Source organism: Convolutriloba macropyga, chromosome 1, assembly GCF_964194025.1.
Source record: "Convolutriloba macropyga chromosome 1, txConMacr16.3, whole genome shotgun sequence".
NCBI lineage: Eukaryota > Metazoa > Xenacoelomorpha > Acoela > Convolutidae > Convolutriloba > Convolutriloba macropyga.
The window spans coordinates 80598218-80621199 of NC_134468.1; the positions used below are offsets into that span (position 1 = coordinate 80598218).

Sequence of the window (22982 nt, forward strand, 5' to 3'; positions counted from 1 at the left end):
ATGAGGCTTAACTTTTTCGATCACCGAACATTGTTTTGGACACGAAATTGTCAATTTTAGACCAATTATGCTCGTTTTTGGTGGGTATGCTCCACTTTAGCCACAATTCGTGATAAAATTAAGAATCCGGACTGACCGAACTAATTTGGACAAGTGTTTACCTAGTTCCAAAAGTCTGGACATGAACGCACGCAAGTCTGGTGAACGCACGAAGGTCTGATGAACGCACGAAAGTCTGGTGAACGCACGAAAGTCTGGTGAACGCACGAAAGTCTGTCGAACGCACGAAAGTCTGGACATGAACGCACGAAAGTCTGGACATGAACGCACGAAAGTCTGGTGAACGCACGAAAGTCTGGACATAAACGCACGAAAGTCTGGTGAACGCACGAAAGTCTGTCGAACGCACGAAAGTCTGGACATGAACGCACGAAAGTCTGGTGAACGCACGAAAGTCTGGTGAACGCACGAAAGTCTGTCGAACGCACGAAAGTCTGGACATGAACGCACGAAAGTCTGGTGAACGCACGAAGGTCTGGACATGAACGCACGAAGGTCTGGTGAACGCACGAAAGTCTGGACATAGGCACTTTCCGTCTGGGACGGTCTGGACATAGGCAGTTTCCGTCTGGGACGGTCTGGACATATCGACTTTCCGTCTGGGACCTCAACCTGGGTATGCATCAAGTATCATCACATGCATGAAATTGTGATGGTAATATTGATGCATTCCGATACTAGGAAGCATTTATGAACAGTCTGAAATTTGGGAAATAATAGAGATGAAAACAGGCCGCTCTTGGCGTAATGCTGTTCCGTTCTGATTCCGCAGAAATCGAAATTTAATATAATAATTCAAAATTATCTCTTTTTAAGATTTCCGATTTATTATGATGGTGAAACTGTCAACATTGATTTTCAGCTTAGTCCAACTAAAGACTAATTTTTATTCGAAAGTGGAAGAAGTATATATTCGAAGGGTCCTTTTCATTTCAATTTAAATCTCAGCCATAGACCCATTTTATGTTGAAAGATATTAGTACTATGATTAGGAAGCGCGCACAGCGTGCGATATTTAGTTGAAAGATTTTTTGATGTCGTCTTTTTCCTGTGAGTTTTAAGGATTAAGGTTTTCAGAAATTTGACTTTTTTCTGAAAACCTAAATTGTCATTATGTCCAAACTTGTAACATAGATTTTAATCCATCTAAATGTTATTCAATTTTTGTCTTGTCACCAAAATTATCATCAGTTTTGGAAAACAATGTTTTTTCCACATAGACATTTAGGGTATAATGTTACACGTATCATCACATACATGCGATTATTCCATGTTTTGTTTCTTATTTGTAGAGAAATTGTAAAAGTTTTGTAAATAATTTTATTAAAAGATCACTGAAGGAAACCTTTTTTCTTGCTTCTGAAAAGTTCTTTGCTGCTTCAGTTAAGCGAAACCTTCGTGTGCCTATCTTTTTGGTGAGTCAACGAGGGAGTCAGTGTCAGGTTTATATCATTCATAGTTTACTGCTAAATCTTTTCTACGAGGCTGCCTTTTAATAGAAATTCGAGACATACAATCCAATAGAGCTGGAAAAAAGCGCCGTGTTGCTCGGAGTGGCCGCGAACTTGTAACTTATTTTGATTACTTCAGAGAAAAGTACCAGCTTTTTATACCAGTTTTACCCTTTTAAATATTTAAATCTCTTAAAGATATAGATTTGTTTAACTATTAATAATGAATGTCACTGAAAGATTGCGCATTAACAACATGAAATGGCTCACAGGAGGCAATCGTTACTAGGATGCGTAATTGCTTTGCATTTATTTAAAACCCGAGATCTTTGAGATTAGGCATGAATATTTGTGTCGTAGCCCTTGTCAGAATTTTTTCATTTTTTAAGTTATCTTTTTTTTTAAATTATCCGATTTTGTCAATAACTGTTTTCACCCAACACGTGAGCATCTAATTAAATGAATAATTCAAGATTGCAAGTCTATAGTTTTTTATTTTAAAACGCGTTTAGTTTAAATTTTTTTGATTACTTTTTTTGGATGAAAAAAGAAGCAGGGCTGAATATGTTTACAGGTGCCGCAAATAATTCTGGACGACTTCCACAAAAGACAAGACAGATGTTCAATTCTGGTGAGTCAGTCGAGGGGACAGACTGTGATCTCGTCAGCAGAGAGGGTGTCTTACGAGAGAGGAGCCACTTCATCCAACAGTCCATCAAATGTTAGTTGAAAATTTATTCAAAAAACTCTGTTAAATAGATGTTGCTGGGATGATACAAAATTATTTTCAAGAAATTTGTTGAGCATCTGAAAATATTTGATCTGCTGAACTATTAGTATTATGACAAAAGGGCTGAAAGTATTGCAAAGTTTTATTATTTTGAAATATTGTGCCAAAAAATGACAAATTTTTTTGAGAAAAATTCTTAAAAGTTATGATTGCTTGATTTGATCGTCCAGATGGCTTGAAGCTATGTCGCTATGTCATGATTCACTTATTCAAAACATTTAATAGTGAGGCGCCTTACGAATTAGGCATTTGACTAGAATTAGGCATTTTTGAGTATTATTTTTATGTGGTTTTTTTTACTATCATAGGTATTCTTAGGTAGCAAAACTTCTTTAATTGCAAATGGAGCTGTACTTACGGAGCTTCGCAGAAAGAGTTCTATGATTCAATCGAACGATGGAAATACATGATTCCGCAAAATGCATAATTCTGTTGTTGGTGATGATGACGGGGGCATTTTCTATAATATCTGTAATGCATTCTTTGCGGTGAGCGCAGCTGAAAAATGATATTTCAGCGTCTTTTGACCTTTGTAGTTTGGCTCATATCTGAGATAGTCATGAACGTTCCTCCAACGAGAGCTTCCTCTGTACCTAAAAGCACGTCTCTGAGATATGATCTCCTTCGCTAAATACCCTACACTTGACGCCGCATTGGATATGCAGGTGCGACAAGGAGATGAAAAAGTGACTTCAGACAGACTTAAATAGAAACTTCTGTTTAATAGCCGCCCTCATCTTCTCAGCCGTCTATTATTGCGCTCGTATTTTTTTTTACAATTCAAAGAATTTGAATTGTATTGGGGCGCTGTCTTTTTTACAATTCAAAGAATTTGAATTGTATTGGGGCGCTGTCTTTTTTTTACAATTCAAAGAATTTGAATTGTATTGGGGCGCTGTCTTTTTTTTTAAGATCTGTTCTCACATTTTCATAATTTTTGAAGTCAAATTGGAGTAGTGATTTTGGTCACGCCGAAACAGGAAATGGAGCGAAAACGCGAGTGGTTTTGCGGCGTGATTTTTTTTCACTCTAATTTTAAAGTAGAGTGAGGAAACGGTGTTTGAACAAAAGTTCGGTTTCTCGGTAGTGGTTTTTTGTTCACATGCGGCAATTTCACTCTGATTTTTACTGTTGTTTCGAGTTTTTTGATCAGATTTTTTTCTAAATGGTTTTCCCATTCCATTCACAGCTCATTCTAGGCCTAGTTTTTTGGTTGAATTAAATTTTCATTTCTCGCTAGTGGTTTTTTTGTTCACATTCGGCATTGTGACATTGATTTTCTGTTTATTTCTTATTTTTTTGTTCTGATTTTTTAAAATGGTTTTCCATTCTAGGTCTAGTTTTTCTGTTAAGTCAATGAAAAATCTTTGAATTGTACGTCAGGACTTGTCCTGCTATGTTTTTTTTAAGATCTGTTCACACATTTTCATGATTTTTGAAGTCAAATTGGAGTGGTGATTTTGGTCACGCCGAAACAGGAAATGGAGCGAAAAAGCGAGTGGTTTTGCGGCGTGAATTTTTTTCACTCTAATTTTAAAGTAGAGTGAGGAAACGGTGTTTGAACAAAAGTTCGGTTTCTCGGTAGTGGTTTTTTGTTCACATGCGGCAATTTCACTCTGATTTTTACTGTTGTTTCGAGTTTTTGGATCAGATTTTTTTCTAAATGGTTTTCCCATTCCATTCACAGCTCATTCTAGGCCTAGTTTTTTGGTTGAATTAAATTTTCATTTCTCGCTAGTGGTTTTTTTGTTCACATTCGGCATTGTGACATTGATTTTCTGTTTATTTCTTATTTTTTTGTTCTGATTTTTTAAAATGGTTTTCCATTCTAGGTCTAGTTTTTCTGTTAAGTCAATGAAAAATCTTTGAATTGTACGTCAGGACTTGTCCTGCTATGTTTTTTTTAAGATCTGTTCACACATTTTCATGATTTTTGAAGTCAAATTGGAGTGGTGATTTTGGTCACGCCGAAACAGGAAATGGAGCGAAAAAGCGAATGGTTTTGCGGCGTGAATTTTTTTCGCTCTAATTTTAAAGTAGAGTGAGAAAATGGTGTTTGAACAAAAATTCGTTTTCTCGGTAGTGGTTTTTTGTTCACATGCGGCAATTTCACTCTGATTTTTACTGTTTTTTTTCGATTTTTTCGGATCGGATTTTTTTCCAAATGGTTTTCCCAATCCATTCACAGCTCATTCTAGGCCTAGTTTTTTTTTGAATTGAATTTTCATTCCTCGCTAGTTGTTTAATTGTTCACATGCGGCATTCTGACATTGATTTTCTGTTTTTTTTTTTCTTATTTTTTGATCTGTTTTTTTTTAAAAATGGTTTTCTCAATTCACTCATAGTCCACTCTTAGTCTAGTTTTGCTGTTTAGTCAATGAAAATTCTTTGAATTGTACGTCAGAACTTGTCCTGCTATGTTTTTTTTTAAGATCTGTTCACACATTTTCATGATTTTTGAAGTCAAATTGGAGTAGTGATTTTGGTCACGCCGAAACAGGAAATGGAGCGAAAAAGCGAGTGGTTTTGCGGCGTGAATTTTTTTCGCTCTAATTTTAAAGTAGAGTGCGAAAATGGTGTTTGAACAAAAATTCGATTTCTCGGTAGTGGTTTTTTGTTCACATGCGGCAATTTCACTCTGATTTTTACTGTTTTTTCGATTTTTTGGATGGAATTTTTTTCTAAATGGTTTTCCCAATCCATTCACAGCTCATTCTAGGCCTAGTTTTTTGTTTGAATTAAATTTTCATTTCTCGCTAGTGGTTCTTTTGTTCACATGCGGCATTTTGACATTGATTTTTGTTTTTTTTTCTTATTTTTTGATCTGATTTTTTAAAAATGGATTTCTCAATTCACTCATAGTCCATTCTAGGTCTAGTTTTTCTGTTTAGTCAATGAAAATTCTTTGAATTGTACGTCAGGACTTGTCCTGCTATGTTTTTTTACTTCGTCAAACTTTTTTTCGCTTTACCATTTTGCCGCTTTTTCGACATTTGGCGTGAAATCTTTTTGACTTCTCTAGGCTAGTTTCTCTCTTCTCTCATTCTTCTAAAATTGAATTTGTACATCAGTTGATAAGCAAAGCAATTCAAAATGAACAGAGTCGGTATACAAAAATTGAAGTCAGAAATAGAAACGGGATAAACCCATAAAGCCCAATTTTAGATGCCCGCTATTTGAACGTCGTTCCTATAATTCTTAGATACCACCTCTAATGCTTATTGGTGTTGATAGTAGCCCCTGTAGCCTCTCTCTAAGAAACAGAAGTATGCTCAACTACGAAATGCCATCAAAATAAATCGGACTTAAAAAATATTTTTGTACAAAAATCTTTTTTTTTCAATATATTCTATTCGTTCAATCCCAATCATGCTTATTGGAATCAGCGGCGGCTATTTTCCGGCAATCTGCCGGGTATGTTTCTATTTTCCACTTTCAGGCAGCCCGCTTTGAACTGGGCTCGGTTTTTATTTGGCAACCAGCGCTGTTGTAGCAGTTCTTTTAGGTTTACCAAACTCTAATCGTGCTAGCTAATTTTTTGAATTCTGAAATTTCCAATCTAGTGTAGAGTTAACCCAGATGAAAAGCATTACACTGATGATTAGTGGACAAAATATAGCATCTGACAAACAGATTGTTGAGCTTTTTTCACGAAACCATCAGCAAGACAAAAGTTGCCAAAGTAATCAAAGCAGCTTTCCTAGCAGCAGTGATTTCTTTGTCCAGAATAACTCAAAATGGTGCGAAATTTGTTTCAAAAATTGTTGTCAAATTCTGACGTTGTTAGTTGCGTCTTCTACTGAAACTTCAAATTGAGCTTTCAAATAAATTTCCACGTGTTGCAGAGCTTCTACGATAGGTGCTGAAAATTTCCCTACGCATTCCTTAGAAAATTGAGGATCGTCAACTTTGAATTGATATTTGCATCTGATGGAGTCCACTTTCTCAAAGAGCGGATTGATTTGGCAATAGAAGAAAAAGTAGAGATCTTAAAAGGTTACCATGCGGAACACCAGCTTGTTGCTTGACTCCAGCATTTGAAATTAGGAAACTTGCTGTTCTGTCTTTATTTAATTGTATACTAATGAAGTATCTGTTTAATTGCTTTCAAACGAACTTTGCAGAAATTATATTAGTCCTTTGGTCTTTTTTGATACATTTTTTTTTGTGTGACCGTATTTTTTCCGACCCATTTGACTTTTCAGGCTCAAAACGGGCTAAAGAAGTAGCGCTCGGAGGGCATTAAGTTCTCTTAGATCCCTAAGACTTACTTAACTCTAAGAATGCGCTCAGACCCCCGCCATCAGCTCCCGCATTAACCCCCGCTCCCCCTCAACACTCCCATTGTTCACCGTCCTCCGCCTGTTGATTTGAACCCCCCTCTCATCTAGCCTTTGAAACCATATCTCCATCGCTTGAACCCAACCCCCCGGTCGTTTGAGAGCAATTCACCCGACGCTAGTTATATAATTGAGCTCGAATTTCTCTCTAGAATTCCTTTGGACGTGATTTTAGATTATGTACTAATGAATGGGCAAAAGAAGAGAAAGCTATCAGTCATAAAATCGGCTTGTAAATATCTTCGCCCAGCTATTTAGTTTCACTTGGGTGTTGCATTTTGGTCTAAAAAAACTTTTTTTTATTTATTTGCTCTCCTTTTTACAATTCAAAGAATTTGAATTGTATTGGGGCGCTGTCTTTTTTTTAAGAACTGTTCACACATTTTCATGATTTTTGAAATCAAATTGGAGTAGTGATTTTGGTCACGCCGAAACAGGAAGTGGAGCGAAAAAGCGAATGGTTTTGCGGCGTGAAATTTTTTCGCTCTAAATTTAAAGTAGATTGAGAAAACGGTGTTTGAGCAAAAATTCGCTTTCTCGCTGTGGTTTTTTTTTTCACATGCGGCAATTTCACTTTGATTTTTACTGGTATTTTTTTCGATTTTTTGGATCGGATTTTTTAAATGTTTTTCATAATTCAATCATTGTCCGTTCTAGGTCTAGTTTTCTGTTTAGTCAATGAAAATTCTTTGAATTGTACGTCAGGACTTGTCCTGCTATGTTTTTTTAATTCGCTTTACCTTTTGATCACGTTTTTCGTTTTACATAAGTCGATTTTCATTTTTGACTTCTATTTTACCTCACTCGCTGTTTCAACTGAATGGATTCTATTTTCTTTCACGCATTGAATTACGCAATGTAGTGAATACAGTCAATGTCAAAAGAGCAAAATTAAAAACAACGGGATAAACCGATAAAGCCCTGTTATTAAGTCATTGAGAATTAGGTTATCAAAGTTCATTTGCTAGCTGACGTTGGTATTAAGCTTATTAGCTTTCTGTTTAGATTCTGAGTTATGGATAAATTTAGAATCCAACCGAAACTGCACCCGAATTTGAACATTTTTTGACGCTGAAAAAAATAGAAAAAAACTTCTTTTCTTCTTTTTCTCTTTCAATCCCGATGTGCATCAAGCGCGTCAACGGCGGTTATTTTCCTGCAATCTGCCAGATGTTTTTGGATTGAGGTAGTTATTTGTAGAATTACTGGGAAGACCTGCATCTGACAAAACACTGAAGACAAATTTGTCGAAGATGGTATGAATCTCTCCGGTGTAATGAAATTCTTCATCCGAAAATCTGACTGGTTAAAATTTTCAATATTTGGACCTTGTTTAATTGCATACTATTTCAAAATAGTTTAAGTTATTTATAATTAAGAGCCGCCGTCAGCCTCTCAAACAGCTATTATTTAGGCGCTCTCCTTTTAAATTCGCTTTACCTTTTGATCACGTTTTTCGTTTTACATAAGTCTCGATTTTCAGGTTTGACTTCTGACTTACCTCACTTACTGTTTCAACTGAATGGATTCTTATTTCTTTCACGCATTGAATTACGCAATGTAGTGAATTCGGTCAATGTCAGAAGAGCAAAATTAAAAGAAACAGGATAAACCGATAAAGCCCGGTCATTATGTCGTAGTGCATTAATTTATCGAAGTTCATTAGAGGATTGCTAGTTGATATTATTATTAAGCTTAATACTCTTCAGTTTAGAAGCTGAAGTGAGTATCGGTTTTGAATCTAACTGAAACTGCACACTGAATTAGAACAATTTTTGTAACTTAGGAAAAAATTTTGTCAATTTTCATCTCTTCTTTTTTTATTATCTGTTTCAATCCCAATGTTTGTCTAGCGCGTCAACGGCGGCTATTTTTCGGCAATCTGCCGGCTATGTTGGGTGATTTAAGTTATAATAAGTTGTTATTTGGAAACGCTTGGTTGAAAACGTTAGTTTTTTTTGAAATCGAAAACTTGGAAAACATTTAGCATACCCACAGCAGTGTACGAATTTTTCTTCAAGACAGCACGCGATATTTATGACATGGACTTTCCTCAATGTGTAAAATTCTACTGACACAGATCAAACAAAGTATAATGCCTTTTTTTGAATTTAAGTCCTCAATTGGCGTGAGTGGTAGTGGCAACGGTGGCCTCAGCGCCTCAATCAACAAGATAGATGGTCAACAACAGCAACAGCACAGTTCCCAATTTCAGTCAGAGCCACAGTTGAGAGGATTGTCTAATGGGAACGGTGGCTTTGTCGGAAGAGGTATGGGTGGAGTGGGAACAACTGGGGGAATTCAACAAACATCACCGAAAGATTATGCAAATGGGCGAAATGCAGGAACCGTCGGATACCAAGTATGGAATTGCGATTAAGTTGACCTACTGTTTTCGGAATATAGCTCTCCCTTATCTCTAAAGCCTCAAATTGGTACATAATTAGGAAAAACCCTTGGTCTATCACCTTTCGGATCATTTTGATACTAAGAGCACTACAGCGATTGCAGCTTACTCTCCGAACTAACTTTTATGGGAATTTTTGAAAAGATTTTGATTTAAAAATTTAAAATTTTGCAATTCTTTTAATATTCTTAGTACTCGTCCTATTATTTTTCCTCAATGTATAAAAGTTATTTTTGCAAGAATCTTACAGGAAAAAGACGCCATATCGTCTGGCGAATACTTTGCAGAGTTCATGAAAGATTTTTCAAGAGTTACTCTTTTTTCGGTTCGAGATTGTTTATTGAATATCAAGTGTCGTTCACGAACAATCCTCTGACCTTGTTCCTGTAAATTTTTGCATAGTTATGGAAGCTATTTTCAGCGGATGATTTTAGCAACTTGTTATCATACGACGCAATCTGATACCTGTTCAAACAGGTTCAAGCAGGAACTATATACTCAAATGGGTTTTTTTTCAGACAATTTTGGCCGATCGATATATTCATCGTAGAGTTGAGACTAGTATCAAAAGAAAGCTTGTCCAACGTAGAATATGGAATTAAAAAGATTTTTTTGATTTTCGTTTTTTACAGGGAGTTATCGAGGTTTAAACTTTTGAGAAAATAGAGTGAATTCCGTTGATTTTATTCACATTTTCCGAATTTTTTTTACTAAAATTTCGCTAATATTTGTTAATTTTTTAGGAAAGTGTTGTTGATTTTATTTTCAATGAAAAACAAAATTGTCCGCTATTTTTGTTTAATTTAATCAAAAATTCTGGCTAAATATTTCAAAATTCAGACTTTTTCATGAAAAACAGCACGAATTAAGTTCCATTATTCCACTTCGATTAAATTTGCAGGAATTACACACCCGAACATCACTAGCACAATTTTTGCAGACTCACAAGGGGGCTATTTCTACTTCAACGTCCGTTGCGAGTGCTCCATAACTAAAACTTTGCCGTTTTTTGCTAACTTTATTCGTTGATTATCAAAAACGCAGCATTTATTTTTGGTTTTCTAACTAACAAAATATCTATATCTATAACGTTCGAAAAATTAGGTGATTTTAATGGACGAACAGCATTAGCAGAGCTGGTTTTGGACCAATTTTGGATAGTTACAATTCACAAATAATTCGGATTGTAATCAGTCGGTCTTTTTTATAAAACAAAATTCGATCTTTTTTATATATTAATTAAATAACAGAACATTTCAAATTGAAGCTCACTAGTGATAGGTCCTATTCGCTTCCTAATGAGCTCCACGTTATTGTATCGAGTTTATTACTTGAAAGCTTGTGGTCGTTTTGTCTTTTAAGAAAATTTGATTTTTAAATAAATAATGGCTTATTGAACTTTGCCTCTATTTTTTTTTAATTTGGTCGGTTTGTAGCTTAGTGTCAGCAATGAAAGAATTATTCTTCTTTCTACTGAATTCAAATTCAATCTTTATTGTGGTCTTACAACTCAAGTTATGGTTTCCTGGCTTTGATAATACTAGATTTCACATTTTTTTATTTTCCATTATTTGCCCATTTTTCACGTTTTCTGGTTTTGTCACATTATCACGTTATTGTCAGTTCATATATCACATTATTGGCTTTCAAAGTAAGGCTCAATCGATAATATTAAAATCTGGTTTTAACGGCTTCGACAATACATTCTCTAATAATTTAATTGAGTTTTTTTTTTGTCTTTAACTGTCGTTTTTACTTTGTTGTTTTTAGTCGTATTAAATTTCTTGTACAATGACACGGTTTCATTGGCTTTTCTTGGAAGAGTATATGGGCCGAAATTCTGATATTAGTAGATAGCTGATGGCTCTCATGACTTTGAAAACAATGATCCAAAATATAAAAAGCACTTTTTAATTTCGCAATTTTGCTACTTTTATTGTCTGTTTATTACCTAGTTTCATTAATTACAGGCCAAATATGACAATATTGTTGTCAAAAGAAGCTGGCAAAGGGATTGTCGTCACAATATCTATTGTTTTTAATGAATTCGTTATGACTTAACACGGGTTTTTCACAAAAAAAGTTAACTAATTTTTGTTTTTTGTCATATTTTACGTTCTTTTTTAGACTCAAGATATATTCGGGACAATTTCAGGTCTAAGGGTCTTCCTTTGGAAGAATAAACGAATATATTTAATTATTTCATTTTGTAATTAATGGCTTTCATATCTTTGGAAATAATTTTTTTCGATAAAGTTTTACTTAATTTTGCCTTTTTCTTTTTTTTTATTTTGTTATCTGGTTTCATTAATAAAACATTATCGGTATTCGAAACAGGTGCAATTGAACACATTTTGAGGGCCAAGGTATGGCTTTGGGTCTTCAAAAGCGTTTTCTGGCAATATTTAACTGATTTTTTGTTTGTTGTCTATTTGTTGTTCTTTTTGTAACCGCATAGAAATTGAATTCCGACCGTTCTTAATTCTCATTTTTAGAAAGACCTTGGTGATCCTTAACCTTTGGGATATTTTAGTTGATTTCTAATGGTTTTTCTTACGTTGAATTTAATTGTTTTTAAATATAAAATAAACGATTTTTTCAAATTTACTGATTTTGTTCTTTATTGTCTAATTGTTACCAAGCTTTATTATAGACTGGTCCCATATCTTTTCTGGTAAATTACAAGTTATTTTGTTTATTTTCAGCTTTGTCTGACCTTGTTTTGACTTTGTTATTGAGTTTTGTTTTTTAAAACGGACATGAATTTTTTTAATATAATTAATGTTTGTTGTTGTTGTTTGATTTTGCTGTTCGTCTTGACTCACTTTCTTAATATTGGCATATCTCATTTTTACTCCGCTGAGTTATTTGCTTTGGAGGCTATCTTTTCGTTCATACACCATTTTTTTAAATACCTGAATTTTTGGAGTTTTCTATCTGTTCCTCATTTGGTAGACAATTGCCAAAATTGTGGATGAGCGGGGTCGGAACCTTATGTGCAATCGGAACCTTATGGCACATTACCGTGCCTGCCTCTATGTTTGTTCACAAAATATTCAGCTAAGAATAATGGGATCTTTTCCGTTTGTGCCCCCCCCCCCCCCCCCAGCTTAGTGAGTGCATATTATTTGCGCTCCCCAGCAGCACGTGCAATATTTTTACATAGTGGTTTACTATGTAATGACACGCGCTCTGTAACGGGGGGGGGGGGGGGGGGGGGCAAATCGTACGGGCACAAACGGAAAAGATGTGAATAGTGAATTGTTTTGAATTGGAAACCTTGAGCAGAATTCAGAACATCATTTTCATTGTGCCCACAGCACTATTCAAATATCTTGTTCAAGGCTTCACCGGATAAGTATCACCTCAAAAATTTGACATAATGTTTTATTTACTAAACAGAATCGACCCAAAATTTCATGCTGATTGCCTCTTTCAGTCGAACAAACCGGAACCGCAAAGCAAAGTGTCAGTTGACTCTGCTTTGACCTACTGTACGACAGATGTACTGCTCAGGACCCTCAGAGACCCAAACTTTCTCGCGTTCATCACTCACGTCATTGTGGTGAGTTTTGATCAAACTTTGGTTTTCTAATTTTAAGCTTTAAAAATACCTGACATGAACTGTTGTTTTTACTGTTCTCTGCAAAGCATATTTTTGACCGAACAACCGTTTGCCAGACTATTAACTTTTTAATGATGCAGTGGTAGTTGATCAAAGCACTGATGGGCAATATGAGGGCATGTATGAATGCATGCTTTTATGATTCCACTTCTGCTGCTTATACGACAACTGATTTTTGCAGCTTTTTTATGTGGTATATTTTTGACATATATTTTTACGATCCACCTTCTTTTCCACCACGCCTCAATGCCTTCAATTTGTTTAAAATCGGGCAGTGATAAATAAATCGTTTGACCATTTTCACGACATTTTCACGACCATTAGTTTCACTATCTATTATTTCACACCGATTCAAATCATTAAATCATTAAAATACAATCATTTCAATTGAATTTCGATTATTGGGTACACTTAGTATTCGGCCGATGAGGTTTTAGATTAATTTCAAAATTAGTGATACGTAGAGAGAGGTCAAGGGTTCTAGGGTTAAAAACTGTGCTGGGTTGAAAACTTTTGCGGGGTTTCTTAAAGTAGTTATCATAGATGGTATCATTAACTGCATAAACTCAATTCTCTGATCTGTTGCTATCTAAATTTTATAGCATGCAAGTCTGTTAGGCAGCTATTTCGGCAATCTGTTGGCTATTTTCTTTTCTGCTGGCCTTTGAAAGTCGTCGTTTTGGGTCTCTTTAGCCGCAACAAGATGAGGTCCATGCACGGCAGTTGAATGATAAATATGACAGGAAATTTTGGTTCAGAAAGATTTGTTACTGTCTATTATTTTTTAAAAATATATAAGATTATTGCGGTCTGTTTATAGCGCAGTTTCTTGATTGTTTTCAATGTTAACAATTGAAGTTTTAAATGAAATCTCAATTTTAGAGCAGTCATCTTGAAACTGTTTTGTGCATTTTAGATTTCCGTAAGTGAAAATTGTCTCTGTGTGTTTCTGAGACATCCTATCCCAGGTTGAGGCGCCAGACGGGAGTGACCTCTGATCAGACACGGTGTGTTTCCAGACCAAAACTACAGGGTCTGGGATTTGGTTTGAGCACACAATAGTATGATCAGAGGTCACTTCGGTCTGGGGATGGCCGGATCAGAGGTCACTTCCGCATGGTAATAGTCTGATCAGAGGTCATTTTCATCTGGGATGGTCTGATCAAAGGTGGATTTAATCGCACATTAGTCTGATCAGAGAAGATTTCGAGCGAAATTGGATCTGATCAGAGACCATTTCAAGCGCATTTTTCTTTTTCGATTTTTTTGTATTTTTTTAGTGAGAGATGTTGGCTCTGCCAAGCGGCAACAAAAAAGTAGCATTCTGATTGGAGACTTATCTAGAGTCTGATTGCTCTCATCAGAACCAAAGGGCTCCAGCTGATAGCAAATGCTGGTCTCCTTAAAAGGAAATTTTGATTAACTCGACGTTTTTTATGGTAAGCTGTCTAAGTTCATCCATTGAGTCACAAATATGCACTAATTGTATACTAAGTAATTTTTTCTCAACAGTTGAGTTTTCTTTTCATTGGCAATCCTTTTAGAATTAGCTTTTCCTGAAATGAATATATTATTGCAAATTTAAAGATATTCCTTCATAGTGAAAACCATTCACTGATCACACTAATTCGAGCGCAATTGAGTCTGATCATAGGCGATTTCGAGCGCTCAATAGTCTGATCAGGAGTGACTTGGAGCGCATAATAGTCTGATCAGAAGTAACTTTGTGCGCACAATTATCTGGACAATGGTCTGATCAGAGGTAATTTCCGTCTGGCAAGGTCTGATCAGAGACAATTCCGTGCCCACTTCAGTCAGATCAGTGGACACTTTGGTCTAGGATGGTATGATCAGAGTTTACTTTTGTCTGACATGGTCTGATTAGAGGTCACTTCCGGATGGCACCTCAACCCGAGATATGGTTAATATTGAAGATGTTTCAAAATGTGATTTCGTGCCTCAGTCTCATTTTATTTTTTAATGGATAATTTTTCATGTATTTTCTGTTTTTTTTAATGCGTCGACTTTAATTTTTCTAGCAATTTTTTTCTCTTTTTTCTTTTATCATTGTTTTTTGCTTCTATCCAAAACGCTAGCTATCGGAATTAGTATTTTAATCTGGCAATATCGTTTGGATTTCTTGATGTTTTCCGTAGTTTTCACTTTGTTTTTCCGAACTTATTCTTTTTTTGTAGCCAACAAACCAAAGTTTTGGTTATCAGGATATAAGAGAATAAATAAAACACAAAATCTGAGCTTTGAATGTACATAAACTTTTCCGATTTTGCTTGGGTGCTTAATGTCCCCTAATATTGCGTTTTTTTTTGAAAACTAAGAAAATCTTGCGTGACTTTCATTTGCAGTACTTTCAATTAGAAACATCTGGAACGGATCAATGTCCCAGGGAAAGCTCTAATGCATAAGAATTTTTAATGAAGCGAATTTTATCTGTACATGGAAATTATGTCATCGTGTTTCTCTGAGCGATTTGGCGAATTTTTCTTCCAGGATGACGTACATGAGCGTAAGATCTTGGGCGACTTTCTCTTGCTTGCCCTCAAACACTCATTGAAGAGGCACCCGAACCTAAAGCTGGTTCTCCTTTCAAACTCCTGCTACCCAAATATGGATGAGTTCAAAGACTTCTTCCACGACTCAGCTGTCATTTGTATTCAGCAGGATAACTTGTTGGAATCATCAGAAAGCACCAAACATGTCTACTTGCCAGAAATATTGAAAACGTAAGATAAGAGATTATCAAGTTCTTTTACTCATCAGTTTCTTTAATGTTTAATTACAACTACATGTAGCACTTTAGCACCATGTAATTTTCTAAATCCTTGGATCTTTTCTGTTTGTGCCCCCCCCCCCCCCCCCCCCCAGCTTAGTGGGTGCATATTATTTACACCCCCAGACACTGCCATATTTTTGTATAATGGTTTACTATGTAATGATACGTGCTCTATTACTGGAGGGTGCATAACGTACTGGGGGGGCACAAACGGAAAAGATCCATATCGTTTAGGAGTCGAAAAACCTTTGACACACCCCATCCTCCGTCTGCAGGCTAAATAGAAACGAGCCCCTGTCGTTCCAGAGCGGTTCGTCCGACTTCTTTTTTTCATAGAAGCTTTTTGTTCTCACATAATCTCAAAAATTTTGTGAACTCAAGAATTTTATCGCTGCGAAATTAAAATTCAATCTACGATAGACACCTAATTTTTTTTTACTACCTGCTCGTAAGTGAATTTCAAATCAATTGTCGTTTGTGTCTTTTTGCAACTCGAAGAAGAGTAGTTGCTGCTACAGTTAGTACCGGAGACGAGTATTTGTTTTTTATCGTTTTTTATTCCACGTGCAGTATTGGAGAATTGTCTTTTTCAATCAATTGTTTTCTTGGGGTCAATTTGAAAAACAAGAATTGCAGTGTGGAATTTTTTCTAGTTTAAAGGTTTTAAACTGTTTTGCGAATTTTAGCCGACCCCTTTTTTGTGTAATTGCGTTTATCGGGAACTGATGGAAGATATATTACTTATGGGCATTTTGATATTTGAGTATAAAGTTGTTTTCTCAGAAATATTTTTTTCTAGGATATATGGCTTTTGGACTTTTCTATAGAATCTATCGCCGTTTCTATCTTCTCAAAATTCATTGCTCATCTAATCGCACTAATTCACAATTTTAAGCAGCTGAACTCAATTGGCAGTGCTTTACTAAAGAAGTTCAAACAAAATTGGTCAGCATTTTTTTCTTGTCTCCATTCCGGTGAAAGTAGGTTACAGTCAATGCCCCTTCAGGATATAGAAAGCTACAGTGGAATCGAGCTTCGCCTAACGTACGAGAGCAATATATCTGGTATTAGTCAATTTTGGTATGCTTGTTTGTGGTCAATACCAAATTACATTTTCCTGCTATTTTAAGGTGGAATTGATATTGAGAAAATGGTCGGTGGTAATAATTTTTGAGCATTTTTTTTATAGATCTCACATTTATTCGAAAAAAAAACAGTGGATTTTGAAAAAAGTTAGCTTTGGTCTAATAATAATTCAAATTATCAGAAACTTAGAGTGACTTTGAGACATGAGAAAAACTGTGGAAGGAACCGAACTGACACGAAACGACAATTTCTCAACCTTACGATTTTTCTTTAAAAACAAATCTCTACTTATGAACAAAATCCCTATAGTTTTTGATTTTTAAGGCAGGTTAACAATTTTTTTCCAGTATAATTCGTTTCTTCCTGAATAATTTTGATGAACTTCACTTTGGATTAATTTCATTCCAAATTATTTTGAGATTTATCTGAGAATTGACGGCCATTGTTTGAGCTTTCCCCTGTTAGAATTTTTATGATAATGAAATTTCTAAAAATTCCGTCTTCAGCTAATTTCCGCCTTAAGTATGGCGTACAGCTGTGATTTTGATATATTATTAGTTGAGTTCAGATGTGCAAAATAGTTGTCATTTTTTAGCTTATTATTTTTTAGCTCAATTAAATTTGGTTCACATTCATTTTGATTCTAGGTGACTTGGGGAAATCAGTGGTAAAGGAAGGTTGCAAATGTATTTTCTCAAAATCTTACTCCCTGATTGACTGACTTCGATTTACTCCTTGTTTGTTCAATTATCTATCCAAAAATTAGAAAACAGTTTTCTGTACTTTGACTGATTTGTAACTGAGACGACGCTACCAATCAGGTATTTTTTAGTTGATCTGGCTGGCGCTTGAATGGAATACAAAAAAGTAATTTTAAAAAAGTAAACGGGACGTCGATAAAAAACTCTGGGCTGTTCAATGTTTTTAATTGAACTCAAACGAAGTTTATAACAAATGTATTAGTCGTTTTTAATGCGAATTTTTGTTTGAACAATGTTTTTCTGACCCTTTTAATTTTTCGTCCTGATAACGGGATAAAACTTGGAGGGCATTAAATGGCTGAGCAGCTCTCTTAGAGCCTTACACCTGACTAGTCTCTAATTAAGTCTCAACCGTACCCCCATTGTGTGCCCGCCTCCCCCACTCTTTTACCCTCGAACTCCGTTCACCCCCCCCCTAATGCTAGCATCACTAAGCTCTAGCCTGCTACAACCGACGCCAATCTATCGCCGGTCGTTTGAGAAAAATTAGCGGGACGTTAGTCGTCTTTATGTAAACAGTTTTATTGTTCCGACCCCACTTGTTGGGGGGGACTATATACTCAAATTTTTTTTTTGTTCCGTGAATTTTGGCCGACCGATATATTCATCGTAGAGAAATGTGCGTGGTATCATTAAAAAGCTCGTCCAGCGAAAAATTCGAAATTAAAGATTTTGTTGAATTTGGTTTTTTTGGAGGAGTTATCGAGGTTTAAAGTTTCATGTGAACACTGGATATTTGGTTCACTTTTGTCCACTTTTACAGTAATTTTCGTTCGAATTAACGTTTTTTCTACGAAAAATTTAATTCAAAACTAGATTTCACTCCAAAAAGTAAATCAATTTTAGGTTTTTAATAGACGAAAGGAGAAAAAAGACTAGTTCTAGTCTTAGAGGGAAGTTAAATATATAAAAAAATTCGATTTAGGTTTGGGAGCTCTTTTTTTAGAAAATTTTGCAATTTTTTTTTGTTTTTTGAAGTCACCTAGAGACTACTAGACACTTTTAATATCGCAATTCCGTTAATGACAAACCTATTTTACGACCAAATGAAGCCCAATGAACAAAAAACTTTTTTCGAAGGGATCGCTCATGTTTTTTTTGGATTCGTATCTCAAATTTCGTAATTTCATATGAAATTTTGATTTATTTTTTGAGGTTTTACTAAAGTTTTATAATCCTATGGCATAAACTTTTTGACTAAAGGTGTAATAGATTTGCTAATGAGCAATAAGTGAACCTATCTAGTGCTGTGAGTGGACAGCTAATGGCTGTTAAGACTTTGAAAATAAATTTTCGAAATTTTTTTTAAAATTATTAAATCATAAACTTATTTTTGTGAACTGTAAGTTCGTCTCAGTAAAACAGGATTGAAGTCCTTCATACCAGTGCAACATACGTTAATCTCATTGGCGGCTTTATCAAATAACTATTGGTTATACGTCTTCAATGCCAAAAGATTTCAAATTTTTTTAAAAAACTTTTTGGACATTTCGTTTTATTGGTTCATTTTGAAATCTTATCACGTCATCCTAATATTGATGGCTACATCTTCCTTTAGTGAAGACATCCAAAGGATCATAGATAAAACTTCCTGACAAAAAAATATGGTTTAATTGGCTTCAACACTTTCCCCATTTTTCTAAAGAAATTTTGGTTTTTGCCTGTATTTGTTGTTTTTTTTTCATAGTCATAAGACATATTGTGATGTGTTATTGATAACCTAGGCATGATAAACATCTTTGTATTCACATCGTGGCATAGCTGGGCGTATTCATTGAATTCCTATGAAAGCTTTTGAGATTAATGGCCGTTAAGACTTTAAAAATATTTTTTTCGAATTTTTTTTGAACATAAATCTTAAACTTATTTTCGTGAATTGTAAGTCACTCTCAGGAATGACAGATCCGCTTTTTTTCTGCATCTACAACAATTTATCTAGTTAGCGGTTTTGTCTTCTAACTATTGGTTTTTTTACTTCGGTGCACGAGTTTTTATAATTTTTATAATTTTTGGATTTTTTTTTTAGTAATTTTGGTTCCTTTTGAAATCGTATTACATTATCCTAATATTGATAGCTCCCATTGGCTTAGTGAAGACGTTCAATGGATCGCTGGAAAAGTTTTCAGAGAAAAAAGCTTATGGCTTAAATAGCTTCGACACTTTCTTCTTTCAATTTTCTACCGAACTTTTGGATTTTGCCTGTTTTTGTTGTTGTTTTCATAGTCAATGACTTGTTGTAATGTCTTATTGATAAATTTTGAATGACAAACATCCTTGTCTTCACATAATCTAGGCATAATTTAGCGTATTAAATGCCTTCCGTTGAAAGCTGTAGAGTTTTATGACTTTGATATTATGGGTTTTCTCAAAAATTTAGTGGTTTTGATGTATTTTTCTTTGCCATACGACTTATTGTGATGAGTTATTGATGTCACATGAATGAAACCTATGATTGCTATTTCATCGAGGCAGATTTTAGTGTGTTTAATTAACTGCGTTGAAAATAATTGAATTCAATGTCTTTGATACTAAGGCTTTTCTCAAAAACTTCGTGGTTTTAATATCTTTGTTTATATTTGTTGTTTTTCAAGTCATTTTGTAACAATAGAAACAATAACCTTGCTGTTAAAAAATTACTTGAAAATAGAAGATTTTATACTGAAAAGTTCATTCTCTAATGGCTTTGAAACTTTTCTCGCTTAATTTTTGTGAGTTTGCTGTTTTTGCTTTTTTTTTTATTTTTAGGTAGCCGTAAAATTCTTATCGGTCTCATAAACCTTTAATGTTGCCTGTCATGTAGCCCATAAACCTGTAATGAGTGATGTTACCCGAAGCAGTCAGTTTAAAGCCAATAGTCTTAAAAATTATGATATTATACATCTTCAAAGACTTTTCAAACTTTTCAGTTTTTTTGTTCTTTTCGTCAACTTATTCTCGTCATTGAGAAGTCCACCCCAATTCCTTGAATTTCAAAAAACAGTTTGTCTACTAATACTTTGTCGTCACTGATGTTTTGTTTGGTGGACATTATGCGTTTTCATAAAAAATATTGTGAGTGGAGTATTTGTGTTTCTTTTTTCTCTTCTTTTAGCTTTTTCAGCTAATAACAGATCCCAATGATTTTCAAATGTGGCCCAAATGAACGAACTTCTTTTCTCTTTTAGTATAAATTTAGCTGAATGACTATAAATGTAAACTGAAATAAAAATAAATAAAATTCAGATAATAGCTGATGATTTTAATGGCTTCAATAATTTATGTTATTGTTCTTAATTTTTTGAGATTTTCTGCGTCTTTGTGTAAATTGTTCGTGTTTTTGAGATTTTCTGCGTATTTAGTTTATTCCTATGGTTTATTCTGAGCAAAGACAGGTCCCATCAGTTTCATATGGACTTTTTAGTAAATTTATCAATAATTATTTTGTTAAAAAGCTAAAGATTTTTTTAGACTTTTGAAATTATTTGGTTTAAGAAATGTTGATTGATCTTTGACTTTAACCTCATTTTTTTTTCTATGTCAACTTTTTACCTAATCTCTTCATGAAAAACATACATCTGCTGTATAGTTAGCAAAAACTAAATTTGTGGAGTTAAGGCTTTATCTGATTGCATTTTGACGTTGTTACTAGGTGCTTTTAAAATTATATATTGGGTTTCTGCCGTGAAAATTTTGTTTTTGCATATTTTGTTGTTCGCTGTTTTTTCTTGTAGTCTTTTTATTGGTAGATCTCGTGAGCGCTGTAATGAGAAATGGCATTATGTAATTGAATTAGTATTTACGTTTTGTATTGTGTTTTTTAAAGTCAAACATCTATTTTTGTTATCTCTTCATTTGGTTGACAATTAAGTCAAAAATGTAGATGAGCTCGGGTCGGAACATCATGTGCGAACGCACATTAACGAGCCGCCTTGTTCAATTATTAGTTTGTATTCACTTTATTCAATTAGAAGTGATGGGCGAGGTTGGTGTTCAAGATAGTCAACGGTTTTTGAGATGAAATTGAAAAACAATGTTAATTCAAATTCGTCGGCCATTTTACACTGAACAACTTGAACGGGATTTTTACAACGCTCTTAGCAGGCGAATTTTGCGAAGTTTGGTGGCTGATCTTAGATCGGAAGGTGGACCGCCTTATTAAAGTAGTTAATGTTATTTTCTTTTTATTCAAACTTCTGCTTGTCGTATCTGTTCTAGAATGTTTTTTTTCGCACTGACAAATTTGACTTTACTTTAAAAAAAACTGGTTAAACTTGTAAACCTATAAACCGAGGGTGCTGAGTAGCTGTGTGGCCTTAGCAGGCTCTAAAGTTACGGTTCACTGCAACTGCTGCGTAAGCAGAACTTTTTGATTTAAAGGGCAATTTCCCACTTACCTGACCCCTTAAGCTAACTACAACCAAAGCCAATCCTTCGCCAGTCGTTCGTTCGAGAGCAATTCTTCCGACGACAGTAGATTATATTTTCCCCAAAAATGTGCTATTGTAAGATTGCATCGTGGGTGATTAGAACAATCTCTGCGAAAGCAATCATGTACGAGCCCGATTTATTGGTATTGATTGTAGGTTAAATTTTGACTCGATTGAGATGAAAAGGCAACGAGTGATTTCGCAACTGTCGGACGAATGGGCCCACGTGACTAAACAGTGGGTGGAATTGAGATACGAGTTGGAGCTAAAACGAAACAAAGATGTCCTAATGCAGCAGTTGCCTACCAACAACATCAACATCGCAACATCGACGGGAAGCTCCTCCGCTATAAGTGGCAGTGAATTGAGAGAAGAATTGTATTCCAATAGAAATACAGCAAGTGAATTATCTGGTACTGCTTCAATCTCGATACCAGATATCGCATCTGGTGGTGGCACTGGTTTTGGATGTGCAATGCCGAAATCAACTGTTGAAGTGGTAAGCATTTTTGCTGGTCTCCGGTAGGCATCGTGAAACACTGATTTTTATTACTTTTGACCCTCTGATGTCAGGCAGACTCGACCGTTTCATAACGGGAGAGGTGTAGCTAGAATATCCTTAAAACCGAGTTTTAGATAAATTACAAAAATAGAATTTAGAGAACGGTTCTGCATTTAGAGTATGCTCACGCATCCGTTCATTTTGAGAAAATGAACGCCATTCATTTTGAGAAAGTGCTCATGCATCAGAAAACAGTTCATTTTGTAATGTCCTATTGAGAAATTTGGGAATTTATTTATACGACAAAGGTGTATTCTTTTGGGAAATTCTTTGAAGCGTAGTCGGCCCTCTTCCATTTTAATAGCCGCAAAGCGATATCTGGGGCTATTACTGGCCTTAATTGGTTTTTTTGCAATTCCACAGGATTTGAATTGTATTAGGGTGCTGTCTTTTTTAAGATATATTCACACATTTTGACGATTTTTGAAGACAAATTGGGGGATGGGATATTAGGCGAAAGCTCGATTAGGTAAAGCCAATTTTTGTAGACATTAGGCGAAAATTTTTAGCTCACATTTTGTGCATCTTTGGCGAAACCCAAATAAATCACTTAGAGACGGTACTTCAAAATACGCTTGAGACTGCAAAGTTGTTCCTAACAATTAACTTAACTTGATAATAGCTTACAAAAGACACATAAAAGGGGTTTTTAATAAGGTAAATTTGCAGTGTCTCAATTTAGTTTTATCCCACAGTTGTGCCA

The 22982-nt window shown here is 35.0% G+C and overlaps 1 protein-coding gene across 1 annotated transcript in view; it reads left to right on the forward strand.

Moving 5' to 3' along the window:
• Positions 1-1772: 1772 nt before the first annotated feature.
• LOC142351505 (3'-5' RNA helicase YTHDC2-like) overlaps positions 1773-22982 on the forward strand; it is a 31466-nt gene continuing 10256 nt past the window's right edge. The window contains exons 1-6 of the mRNA XM_075403603.1: positions 1773-1805; positions 2086-2232; positions 8758-9003; positions 12488-12613; positions 15182-15414; positions 21874-22216. Of these exons, the coding sequence (XP_075259718.1) occupies positions 1773-1805; positions 2086-2232; positions 8758-9003; positions 12488-12613; positions 15182-15414; positions 21874-22216 (1128 nt within the window). The remainder of the gene's footprint in view (positions 1806-2085; positions 2233-8757; positions 9004-12487; positions 12614-15181; positions 15415-21873; positions 22217-22982) is intronic.